General features: G+C 40.4%; 1 protein-coding gene across 1 annotated transcript in view; it reads left to right on the top strand.

Annotated features, from left to right (window-relative positions):
- Window positions 1–14,098, top strand: part of LOC124266219 (phospholipid-transporting ATPase IA-like) — a 124,624-nt gene that overhangs the window by 88,645 nt on the left and 21,881 nt on the right. The window contains 8 exon segments of the mRNA XM_046701030.1: window positions 340–450; window positions 3,845–3,919; window positions 5,143–5,265; window positions 10,134–10,212; window positions 10,832–10,893; window positions 11,287–11,343; window positions 12,007–12,114; window positions 12,236–12,324. Of these exon segments, the coding sequence (XP_046556986.1) occupies window positions 340–450; window positions 3,845–3,919; window positions 5,143–5,265; window positions 10,134–10,212; window positions 10,832–10,893; window positions 11,287–11,343; window positions 12,007–12,114; window positions 12,236–12,324 (704 nt within the window).

Genomic DNA, 14,098 nt, shown 5'->3' with positions numbered 1-14,098 from the left:
TTGATTTTTCCCAGTTCCCATGGAAACGATTCGGACTTAGTCTAAATTGCTAATTCCAATGTCCCAAGATCCAGGTTAGAATTGGTCTTTGGTAACCCATGCTTGTAGTAAGAGGTGACTAACGGGATCGGGTGGTCAGGCTTGCTGACTTGGTTGACACATGTCATTGTATCCCAACTGAGTAGATCAATGCTCATGCTGTTGATCACTGGATTGTCTGGTCCAGACTCGATTATTTACAGACCACCACCATATAGCTGGAATATTGCTGAGTGCTGTGTTATACAACAAACCAACCAACAATGTTCCAAATCTCTCACTCACTATTACGTGTTCCAGTTCCGGTTCCTACAGAAGCTGTTGCTGGTGCACGGATCATGGAGCTACAGTCGCCTATGTAAACTCATCCTGTACTCCTTCTACAAGAACATCTGTCTCTATGTCATCGAGGTAACACACTTGGGATGAAACCTTTCTCATCGTGATAGGGGCAAGGTCTAGATGCCAAATTACTCCCCTTTAGCTGCCAGGATCTGCTGATCATTGAAATCTCAAACCAACAGCATACATGATATCAGTGGCTGTCCTCAGATATTCTTCAGCCGGGCTATGATAACTGAAAAAACATATCACAGTTCATTTACCCCTGTGTGGCTTCTGGATTAGTGTAGGTTGGGACTAAATAGGTCAGTTAGTCCAACTCTGCGACTTGGTTGATGGTGTATCTTTGTCACCTAATGGCATAGATTGTGCCACTGTTGATTGATACTGACACATGAACCACAGTGAAGCTAATAATTCAGTTGTCAGCACTTACTGAATGTTTGAATATGAATTTTTCTCATCCAAGAATTCAGTAACATCCTAACAGTAACATGCACAGTGTAAATATATGTGATTCTCATCCTAATAGTTTCTTTTCAGAAAGCAGCAGGATCCTGTGACTTGATTACTGTAATTTTCCTGATTATGTCTAATATAGTTCTGTGAATCCTCATGTGGGCAGTCTTGGCTGGTTCCCAAACATAACATGCTTGCCATAAGAGGCAACTATCATGAAAATAAGGTGATCACAATGTAGGACAGTTGATGGTGTGTCATCTTTCCAGGATAGCTTGGATTTATAATTGTTGCTCATGCCTTCGACCACTGGTTTGTCTGGTCCAGGATCACTAGTAATGGGTGGCTGTGACATGGCTGGAACATTGCCGACTGTGGCTCCATTAATTCTTAGTGGCATCGTGGAGAGCTGAACATCTGCTCGACTCCGGATCTGCTCCAGATCTGCTCCAACTTCTGTAACACTATGTCATGCTTCTCCTTACTGTCTTCTCTTGCAGCTGTGGTTTGCTATTGTTAGTGGGTTTTCAGGCCAAATTCTGTTTGAGAAGTGGACTCTTGGTTTATATAACGTGGTATGTGGCTACTGGCCCGCCCGTCATTGTACTGTGTCAGTATTGTGGCATGGCTGGACCTTCGTGTACATGTCCTACAACCAGGGGGAGACAACTATTATCAGGGCTCACATCCAGGGGGAGATAACTACTGCCAGGACTCCCATTTGGGGGTAGACAACTAGTGGAAGGGCTCTCATCAAGGGGGAGATAACTACTGGCAGGGCTCACATCAAGGGAAGATAACTACTGGCAGGGCTCACATCAAGGGAAAGATAACTATTGTCAGGGCTCACAACAAAGGGAGACAACCACTGCTAAGGCTCACATTCTCACATTCAGGGAAAAAACAAATACTGGCACCCCCTGTATACCCCTTTTTCAAAATCATCAATGGTAATAATCCCAGCAAATTACATACCTTCCATTACGTCATTGCCATAATCCAGTATTTTAGCTGTCATAACACCTTGCAGAATTTGAGCAGAAGTCCTATTCATTATCAGCAGACCCTAATTAGGGACCGTTCATTATTTATGGCTAGGGGTGGTGGTGATGATTTTTATGGAGAAGCATATACAATGTGAATGACCCCCCCTAGAATTTATGTATAAAATAAGTGACCCCCCTTGCATGTCACGTACAAAATCAGTGACCCCACTCCCCTTCCCATATTTACTAAGCATAATTTTAAATATATTTTTTATATGTACAAAATTGCTGACGTCCCCTAGTACATGTGTACAAAATTGCTGAACCCCTAGCTCCCTAGAACAAAATGGGTGACTCCCCCTTAAAATCATCATCATCATCCCACACACACACACACACACACACACACCACATAAATTATGAATGGTCCCTTAGTTTTATGGATAATAGTTCTCCTCTAACATTGCTATACAAAGTTCAAAATGCATCTTCAAGTCATAAGACACCATTAGAACAGCAGGTTGTTTTGCTTATAGAAAGGTGTGTCCATCATCATCTTGCTCTCTGCTGCAACCGGGTTACAAGGAGTATTGATCTTCAGTAACCCATGCTTGTCGTAACAGGCGACTAACAGGATTGGGTGGTCAGGCTTGCTGACTTGGTTGACACATGTGATCGGTTCCCAATTACGTAGATTGATACTCATGCTGTTGATTACTGGATTGTCTGGTGCAGACTCGATTATTTACTGACCTGGAATATTGCTGTGTGCGGCATAAAACTAAACTCACTCCCTCACTCTTAGCTGCAAATAGAGCTGCAAAATTGCTGATGCGGCTTAAAGCAACAATTATTCACTCACTTATCTTGCCCCATGTTAACATCCATTTACTAGTAGTTTCTTGCAAAAAGGGTTTGCTTTTTTCCTTACACAGAATGATCATCTTACAAGGTCAAAATGTGTTATAAGATACAAGCTACCAGCATAGTGCATAGCACAGCACAACTGGTTGAAATCACACTAAACCAGAACTTAAACAGTTTCTTTGAAAACTGTTAATCAATAAACAAATAAGATTTTTACTGCACTTCTGAGAATATTCACATACACACTACAAACAGAGTCATGGTTCTACTGACCATGACTTGCTGGGAAGGGTGTTGTTCCCAGTGTATTTGATCCGATGTTGTGGCCCCTTGTGTTGTAGTGGTATGTACAGTGTACAGTGTAGCCTGTATCCCCCGTCCGTGTGTACAGCCCACTGTACTATACGTAGTTGGCATGTACATAGCCGTACATAGTACTCAGGCAGACATCTTGGTTCGGAACTGGTCATTTATTATAGGATGGTGGGTCGATGAGATTGTCGTAAACTGTATCATTTTCCTGTCCAAACTGTTATGTAACAGTTTTTCTTGAGTCACCCCCAATTCATATTAAATAGTTTTTAAATAAAAAAAATATTTATTTAAAAAATAGTAATGTGTCTTATTTTTTACATGTTCCCTCCCAGTATAGTGGTGATAATTTTTGGGGCCCCCCTCTATCATTGTGTATTTTTTTCAACCACCCCACCCCTGAATCTCACCGACCCACTACACCTAAAATAAATCACCAGTCCCATAATGCAGCACATGGTTGTCAGGATCATATAGGCGTTAATGTTGTTCATAACAACTCATTTCATATCTGTTTCATTATAGAAATTAACAACTGTTTAGGTTAGTAAAGTGCATTTTTTTGTACAATATCACAGTAAGGAGTCCTTGTAAAAATGTTTAATATTACAAAACAAATGAAATTTTAAACATGATTGATCAAACCAAATAAGTACATTGTTTTCATCATTTTATTTTAAATTTTGGTTTTGTAATTTTAATTTTTATCAAATAAGAAATGAGTTTGCCTTGTTACAGACAGTTTCTATATGATCCTGACCCATGTGTATCAGTTTTTGTGTTGACTATACTGTGTTAATGTCAGTCCTTGTGCATCACCGTCATTTTTATTTTGACAGTTTTGGTTTCAAATAGTGAATGGCTTCTCAGGGCAGATTCTGTTTGAGCGGTGGAGTATTGGTCTGTACAATGTGGTAGGTACCGGGCCACCCGCATGGTCGGATCACAGTAGACATATGACTGCAGACACGCCCACTTCTACAGCCTCTCACACACCTCTGTTAAATTCCACTCGATTCTGAGAGCACCGTAGATACAATATAAGAAAATCATACCTGACAAAAAGAATACAAAAATAAAATAGGAAAATATATTTCTTCATTCCCAAAATTGTTTGATTTTTAATGTTTGAATTGAAACTTAAGTCTGAATTTTTGTTTCCTAAGAAAATATTATTTTCTGATTCAATAGATTCATCATATCATGAATCTGTTTCTTTTTATACTGGAATAATTATTTTAATTGTTTATTTATGTTATTTTGAAGATGAGGAAGATTTTTGGGAGTGAAAGATTTTCATAGATATTTCTATTCTTTTTTTACAAAAGAAGAAATTCATTATGTTTTTTTTTAAATTTCACATTTCTGGATCTCGGATGATTATTTTAATTTTGACAGCAAATGATTTATCTACAAAACCTTATTTTTAATACACAGAGGTGCTGTGGTCTAAAGAGGTTTTTATGTTTGCAGTCATTGAAGATATTATGTTGAAATGTATGACTGTATGTGTGTAAGATATTGGAAGTTGTCAAAGTGACATGTTGAAATGTCTTAGTATTTATCAGATATAGACGTCCGTCAAAGTGACATGTTGAAATGTCTTAGTATTTATCAGATATAGACGTCCGTCAAAGTGAAATAGACATTGCATGTTTATGTTTTAGGATTATGATTTTATTTTCTCAGATTAATTATAGGCTCAAAGAGTATAATGTCATGACAGTGAGTATTATGTATAACAACTTCTCTATTATACTTCGATATTCAAGGGCTTCATCTTTCCCTATCACTCAACTGATGAAGGGCAAGAGGTAGCGCCGAACTTTGTAAACATATGATACAGAAGTTGCTATCCATAATACCCCTTATGTATATCTGACTTCTAAATGCTTATGAAGACTCAACTATAATAAGAACTATATTCTGAAAATGTAATTACTAGACTGAAACAGATTTTCATTCGTACACTATTTACTGTCAAATAATGAGATATATATCCAAACGATGGCTTCGTAATAATCAAGTTTCTACAGTTAAGTAGACTTTTGTGTGTACAAATTGCATGTTACCTCACCCTTCTATTCTAGCAATATATTCTAGTTTGTATTAATAATGTGTGAATCCCCACCCCCAGATATTCACAGCGGCTCCCCCACTAGCAATGGGTTTGTTTGACCGCTACTGCTCTGCAGAGACCATGATGAAAAACCCCACGTTATACAAAGATACCCAGAATGGAAGGTTCTTCAATGTCAAGGTAGGTACATAGTACTGCCAAACGATGATACATAGTACTGCCAAACGATGATACATAGTACAGCCAAACGATGATACATAGTACTGCCAAACGATGATACATAGTACAGCCAAACGATGATACATAGTACTGCCAAACGATGATACATAGTACTGCCAAACGATGATACATAGTACTGCCAAACGATGATACATAGTACTGCCAAACAATGATACATAGTACTGCATAGCGGTGATACATAGTACTGCATAAGCGGTGATACATAGTACCACCAAAGCGATGATACATAGTGCTGCCAAACCATGATACATAGTACCGCCAAACTATGATACATAGTACTGCATAAGCGGTGATACATAGTACTGCATAACGGTACTGATACATAGTACCGCCAAACTATGATACATAGTACTGCATAACGATGATACATAGTACTGCATAACGGTGATACATAGTACTGCATAATGGTGATACATAGTACTGCATAACGGTGATACATAGTACTGCATAACAGTGATACATAGTACTGCATAATGGTGATACATAGTACTGCATATCGGCTGATACATAGTACTGCATAACTTAACGTGATACATAGTACAGCCAAACGGTGATACATAGTACTGCCAAACTATGATACATAGTACTCCATAGCGGTGATACATAGTACTGCATAACGGTGATACATAGTACTGCATAATGGTGATACATAGTACTGCATAACGGTGATACATAGTACTGCATAGCGGTGATACATAGTACTGCATAATGGTGATACATAGTATGGTACTGCATACGATGATACATAGTACTGCATAACGGTGATACATAGTACTGCATAATGGTGATACATAGTACTGCCAAACAATGATACATAGTACTGCAAAACGATGATACATAGTACTGCCAAACGATGATACATAGTACTGCCAAACGATGATACATAGTACTGCCAAACGATGATACATAGTACTGCCAAACGATGATACATAGTACTGCATAAGCGGTGATACATAGTACCGTAAACGATGATACATAGTACTGCATAATGGTGATACATAGTACTGCATAATGGTGATACATAGTACTGCATAACGGTGATACATAGTACTGCATAACGGTGATACATAGTACTGCATAACGGTGATACATAGTATTGCATAATGGTGATACATAGTACTGCATAACGGTGATACATAGTACTGCATAACGGTGATACATAGTACTGCATAATGGTGATACATAGTACTGCATAACGGTGATACATAGTACTGCGTAACGGTGATACATAGTACTGCATAACGGTGATACATAGTACTGCATAACGGTGATACATAGTACCGCCAAAGATATGATACATGATAGTACTGCATAATGGTGATACATAGTACTGCATAATGGTGATACATAGTACTGCATAACGGATTGATACATAGTACTGCATAATGGTGATACATAGTACTGCATAATGGTGATACATAGTACTGCATAGCGGTGATACATAGTACCGCAAACGATGATACATAAGTACTGCATAACGGTGATACATAGTACTGCATAATGGTGATACATAGTACTGCATAACGGTGATACATAGTACTGCATAACGGTGATACATAGTACCGCCAAACGGTGATACATAGTACTGCATAATGGTGATACATAGTACTGCATAATGGTGATACATAGTACTGCATAATGGTGATACATAGTACTGCATAATGGTGATACATAGTACTGCATAACGGTGATACATAGTACCGCAAACGGTGATACATAGTACTGCATAACGGTGATACATAGTACTGCATAATGGTGATACATACATAGTACTGCATAACGCGGTGATACATAGTACTGCATAATGGTGATACATAGTACTGCATAACGGTGATACATAGTACTGCATAATGGTGATACATAGTATTGCATAACGGTGATACATAGTACTGCATAATGGTGATACATAGTACTGCATAATGGTGATACATAGTACTGCATAATGGTGATACATAGTACTGCATAACGGTGATACATAGTACTGCATAATGGTGATACATAGTACTGCATAATGGTGGTTGATACATAAGATACCGTAAAACGGTGATACATAGTACTGCATAACGGTGATACATAGTACTGCATAATGGTGATACATAGTACTGCATAATGGCGATACATGGTACATGCATGCGCACGTGGTGATACATAGTACTGCATAATGGTGATACATGAAGTACTGCATATGGTGATGCATATGGTGCTGCATGGTGATACATAGTGGTGCATAACGATTGATACATAGTACTGCATAAAGGGTGATACATAGTACTGCATAACGGTGATACATAGTACTGCATAATGGTGATACATAAGTACTGCATAGCGGTGATACATAGTACTGCATAGCGGATTGATACATAGTACCGTATAAACGATGATACATGAGTACTGCATAGCGATGATACATAGTACTACATAAGCGATTTGATACATAGTACTGCATAAGCGGTGATGCATACATAGTACTGCATAACGGTGATACATGAAGTACCGCCAAAGCGGTGATACATAAGTACTGCATAACGGTGATACATAGGTACTGCATAACGGTGATACATAGTACTGCATAATGGTGATACATAGTACTGCATAATGGTGATACATAGTACTGCATAACGATTGATACATGGTACTGCATAATGGTGATACATAGTACTGCATAACGGTGATACATAGTACCCGTAAGCGGTGATACATAGTACTGCATAGCGGTGATACATAGTACTGCATAATGGTGATACATAAGTACTGCATAATGGTGATACATAGTACTGCATAAGCGGTGATACATAGTACTGCATAATGGTGATACATAGTACTGCATAGCGATTGATACATAGTACTGCATAGCGGTTGATACATAGTACTGCATAGCGATTGATACATGGTACTGCATAAACGGTGATACATAGTACTGCATAGCGGTGATACATGGTACCGTAAAACGATTGATACATGGTACTGCATAGCGGTGATACATGGTACTGCATAACAATTGATACATAGTACTGCATAACGGTGATACATAGTACTGCATAGCGGTGATACATAGTAATGCAAAGCGGTTGATACATAATTACTTGCATAATGGTGATACATGAATTACTGCATAGCGGTGATACACAGTACTGCATAGCACCGGTGATTGATACATAGTACCGTAAAACGGTGATACATAGTACTGTACTGCATAAACGGTGATACATAGTACTGCATAATGGTGATACATAGTACTGCATAATGGTGATACATAGTACTGCATAGCGGTGATACATAGTGCTGCATAGCATAATGGTGATACATACATAGTACTGCATAAGCGGGATTGATACATAGTACTGCATAATGGTGATACATAGTACTGCATAATGGTGATACATGAGTACTGCATAATGGTGATACATAGTACTGCATAACGGTGATACATAGTACTGCATAATGGTGATACATAAGTACTGCATAGCGGTGATACATAAGTACCGTAAGCGGTGATACATAGTACTGCATAGCGATTGATACATAGTACTGCATAATCGTGATACATGATGTACTGCATAATGGTGATACATAGTACTGCATAACGGTGATACATAGTACTGCATAATGGTGATACATAGTACTGCATAAGCGGTGATACATAGTAGTGCATAACGGTGATACATGAAGTACTGCATAAAGGGTGATACATAGTACTGCATAGCGGTGATACATAGTACTGCATAGCGGTGATACATAGTACTGCATAGCGATGATACATAGTACTGCATAGCGAATGGTGATACATAGTACTGCAGTGCCGTAAGCGGTGATACATAGTACTGCATAGCGGTGATACATAGTACTACATAGCGGTGATACATAGTACTGCATAAGCGGTGATACATAGTACTGCATAACGGTGATACATAGTACCGCAAGCGGTGATACATAGTACTGCATAGCGGTGATACATAGTACTGCATAACGGTGATACATAGTACTGCATAGCGGTGATACATAGTACTGCATAGCGGTGATACATGGTACTGCATAAGCGGTGATACATGGTACTGCATAATGGTGATACATGGTACTGCATAGCGGTTGATACACAGTAGTACTGCATAAGCGGTGATACATAGTACCGTAAAGCGGTGATACATAGTACTGCATAGCGATTGATACATAGCGATTGTACTGCATAGCGGTGATACATGAGTACTGCATAATGGTGATACATAGTACTGCATAATGGTGATAATGGTACATGGTACTACATAGCGATACATGATACATAGTGCTGCATAGCGGTGATACATAGTACCGTAAGCGGTGATACATAGTACTGCATAGCGGTGATACATGGTACTGCATAGCGGTGATACATGGTACTGCATAACGGTGATGCATAGTACTGCATAGCGGTGATACATACAGCCAAACAATGATACATGTTATTGTTATGATTGCCGAAGCACTACCATGGTCTTCAACAATTCATGTCTGTCAATAGAGGCGGAAGCGGGATGGGGTGGTCAAGCTTGCTGACTTGTTAATGCATTTGATTGTACTCAAATTGCACTGATACATGCTCATAATGTTAATCACTGGATTGTCTGGTTCAGATTGATATTTACAATCTCAAATATTGTTCAGTGCAGCATTAAACAACAAATAAACAAAAACAGTTTGACTCCTTTGACGCTGATTCTGTAAGCAGTGCAACAGGATGTTGATGTGTGTGAGTATGGGTGGAGATCTTGCCAGACCTGGATGCTGACATCAGTTTGCCTACCATGTTATGATCCATGCGTGTTGTGTTGTAGGTCTTCTGGTTCTGGATCATCAACTCCATCTTCCACTCCATCCTGCTGTTCTGGCTGCCGTTGTTGTCGCTGAAACAAGGTAGTGACTGATATGTCTCAGGTTCCTAGAGAGATTCCGGTAAGATCAGACGGACAAATATGCTGTATACCAATTGTTGCTACATCTACACTAAAGGGAATCGTGAGGTTTTATAAGTCGGGTTCACTTAGATATGGTCTGTGTGTAAAAGGGCACAGCAAAAAATCTGAGTAAATATATTATTTTGAGGTTACGTTTCAATTGTTGAAAGAGACGAGTGAGGTGTGGTCTTGTCTATCAAGAAAAGACAAGCCCTACACACACATGCAATTGGGATGTATTGTTTTTGGAAAACACAGTTTTCGCTCATTATGCACTGTCCAAAACCTCATCAAGGGGGAAACAAATGGGACAAAACAACTTGATAATTGAGAAAGTCCAAATCTGTGTGAAAGTGTTGCAAGATGATTTACCATTTAGGCTGTATTTTCTGTTCTTCAAGACATTGTTTTAAGTACAGAGATAATTACTCCTTTGATGGGACTGCAAACAAGTACCTCTAGAACCTCAAGTACTTCTTCAATATATAGAATGTTATTGTTCTGCCCACTAAGATGTACTTTCATGTGTTGAATGTTTTTTGTGTGATTATTTGTAAGTATGTTGTGTATCTCTTCAGATGTTGCTTTCTCTGATGGTAAAACTGGGGACTATCTCTTCATGGGGAACTTTGTGTACACAGTAAGTAGAATATCCATCTTCATTATGTTAAACCTAGCATTCTTTAAATGATTCTTTTGTCCAATAATTTTCTTTATTGATCTCTATACTTATGTTGGTGGACATTTTATTATGAATTGAATAAATAAAGAATGGTGATTATGCCATAAATTTAGAAAATGTTCAGTTCTGATAGGTCAGGGTTTCAAATCACAATGATCACCTCTGATTGAAACAGCTGATTCACTATGGATGGTAATATTTTGAAATCATGTTTTATGTATAATTTCTTTACTTTTGTTGCATTTATACATACTTTACAATGCATATAATTGACTATATAAACAAAAGGTGACAAGATGACCAGAATTTAGTAAAAGTTGTTCCTACAAAGTGTTTGCTTGTTTGTGTCAGTATGTGGTGGTGACGGTTTGTCTGAAAGCTGGACTGGAGACAAGAGCCTGGACCTGGGTGAGTATATTGTGTCATGTGAGTTCAGTCTACCTGTCATGTGGGTTCAGTCTACCTGTCATGTGAGTTTGATCTACCCTGACAGGTGGGTTCAGTCTACCCTGTCATGTGGGTTCAGTGTACTGTGTGATACTGGTTGACTCTGTAGTGTCATGTGAGTTCAGCCTATCCTGTCATGTGAGTTCCATCTACCGTGACATGTGAGTTCAGTGTACCATGACATGTGGATTCAGTGTACCATGACATGTGGGTTAAGTCTGCAGTGTCATGTGAGTTCAGTGTACCCTGTCATATGGGTTCAATCTACCTGATATGTGGGTTCAGTGTACCTTGACATGTGGGTTCTGTCTACCAAGCATGTGGGTTCAGTCTACTGTGTGATACTGTTTGAGTCTGCAGTGTCATGTGGGTTAAGTCTCCCCTGTCATATGGGTTAAGTCTCCCCTGTCATGTGGGTTATATCTACCAGATATGTGTGGGTTCAGTGTTCCCACACATATTGGTCCAAAACATATGGGTTCAACCCTAACACAGCTTACTGTAGCATATGGGTTCAGTCTATTATGTCCTGTGAGTTCAGTCTACCATATTACATGAGTACGTTGTAATACCAATTTTATTGTTGGAAATATATGTTTAATGTTGTGATGTATGTTTGTGCAGCTAACCCACCTGGCCATCTGGGGGAGCATCATTTGCTGGTTCCTCTTCCTGGTTGTCTACAGCCACGTCTTCCCCACCGTCAACCTGGCGCCAGAGATGCTGGGAATGGTGAGTTGTGAAAGTCTTCATGCTAAGTTAGGGTGTTTATTTTATCTACTCACCATCACCTGATGACGATCTACCTGATGCTGATGTTACACCAAGTGATGCAACACTCTGTCTGTTTCAGGACCGTCATGTCTACGGCTGCTCTGTGTTCTGGCTTGGCCTCGTCATCATCCCCTTTGCCTCTCTCCTCCGAGACTTCTCCTGGAAAGTGTAAGTGTGATGACGCAAACAGAATCACCAGCTGTCTCTAGGACATGGTCACTAGGACAACCCAAGCTGTCACTAGGACATGGTCTGACCACCAGCTGTCTCTAGGACATGGTCTGAACCCAAGCTGTCACTAGGACATGGTCTGACCACCAGCTGTCACTAGGACATGGTCTGAACCCAAGCTGTCTCTAGGACATGGTCTGAACCCAAGCTGTCTCTAGGACATGGTCTGAACCCAAGCTGTCACTAGGACATGGTCTGAACCCAAGCTGTCACTAGGACATGGCCTAAACCCCCAGCTGTCACTAGGACATGGCCTAAACCCCCAGCTGTCAGTAGGACATGGTTTAAACCCCAGCTGTCACTAGGGCATGGCCTGAAAACCCAGTTTTCACATGAAAATATTGACTATGTTGTTCTAGTATGTAAGTTTGAACACAGTTGTTCAGTAATACAGCTGGGAACTGTGATGTTCTGCCAATAAAACCCCCATCTGTCAGTAGGACATGGTTCTAAACCCCCAACTGTCAATAGGACATGGCCTAAACCCCCAGCTGTCAGTGGGACATGGCCTAAACCCCAGCTGTCAGTAGGACATGGCCTAAACCCCAGCTGTCACTAGGACATGGCCCTAAACCCCCATCTGCCACAAGGACATGGCCTAAACCCCCATCTGTCAGTAGGACATGGCCTAAACCCCCAGCTGTCAGTAGGACATGGTTCAAACCCCAGCTGTCACTAGTGCATGGCCTGAAAACCCAGTTTTCACATGAAAATATTGACTATATTGTTCTAGTATGTAAGTTTGAACACAGTTGTTCAGTAATACAACTGGGAACTGTGATGTTCTGCCAATAAAACCCCCATCTGTCAGTAGGACATGGCCTAAACCCCAACCATCATCAGTAGGACATGGCCTAAACCCCCATCTGTCAGTAGGACATGGCCTAAACCCCCATCTGTCAGTGGGACATGGCCTAAGCCCCCATCTGCCACAAGGACATGGCCTTAACCCACAGCTGTCAGTAGGACATGGCCTAAACCCCCAGCTGTCAGTAGGACATGGCCTAAACCCCCAGCTGTCAGTAGGACATGGCCTAAACCCCCAGCTGTCAGTAGGACATGGTTTAAACCCCAGCTGTCACTAGGGCATGGCCTGAAAACCCAGTTTTAGCATGAAAATATTGACTATGTTGTTCTAGTATGTAAGTTTGAACACAGTTGTTCAGTAATACAACTGGGAACTGTGATGTTCTGCCAATAAAACCCCATCTGTCAGTAGGACATGGCCTAAACCCCCATCTGTCAGTGGGACATGGCCTAAACCCCATCTGTCAGTAGGACATGGCCTAAACCCCCATCTGTCAGTAGGACATGGCCTAAACCCCCATCCCCAGCTGTCAGTAGGACATGGCCTAAACCCCCAGCTGTCACTAGGACATGGCCTAAACCTCCATCTGCCACAAGGACATGGCCTAAACCCCCAGCTGTCAGTAGGACATGGCCTAAACCCCCAGCTGTCAGTAGGACATGGTTCAAACCCCAGCTGTCACTAGGGCATGGCCTGAAAACCCAGTTTTCACATGAAAATATTGACTATGTTGTTCTAGTATGTAAGTTTGAACACAGTTGTTCAGTAATACAACTGGGAACTGTGATGTTCTGCCAATAAAACCCCCATCTGTCAGTAGGACATGGCCTAAACCCCCATCTGTCAGTAGGACATGGCCTAAACCCCCATCTGTCAGTAGGACATGGCCTAAACCCCCATCTG

This window comes from Haliotis rubra, unplaced genomic scaffold (assembly GCF_003918875.1).
Source record: "Haliotis rubra isolate DU_JTF1 unplaced genomic scaffold, ASM391887v1 Scf124, whole genome shotgun sequence".
NCBI lineage: Eukaryota > Metazoa > Mollusca > Gastropoda > Lepetellida > Haliotidae > Haliotis > Haliotis rubra.
Note: the sequence above shows the minus strand (reverse complement) of the source record. Positions and strands in the feature narration are given on the sequence as shown.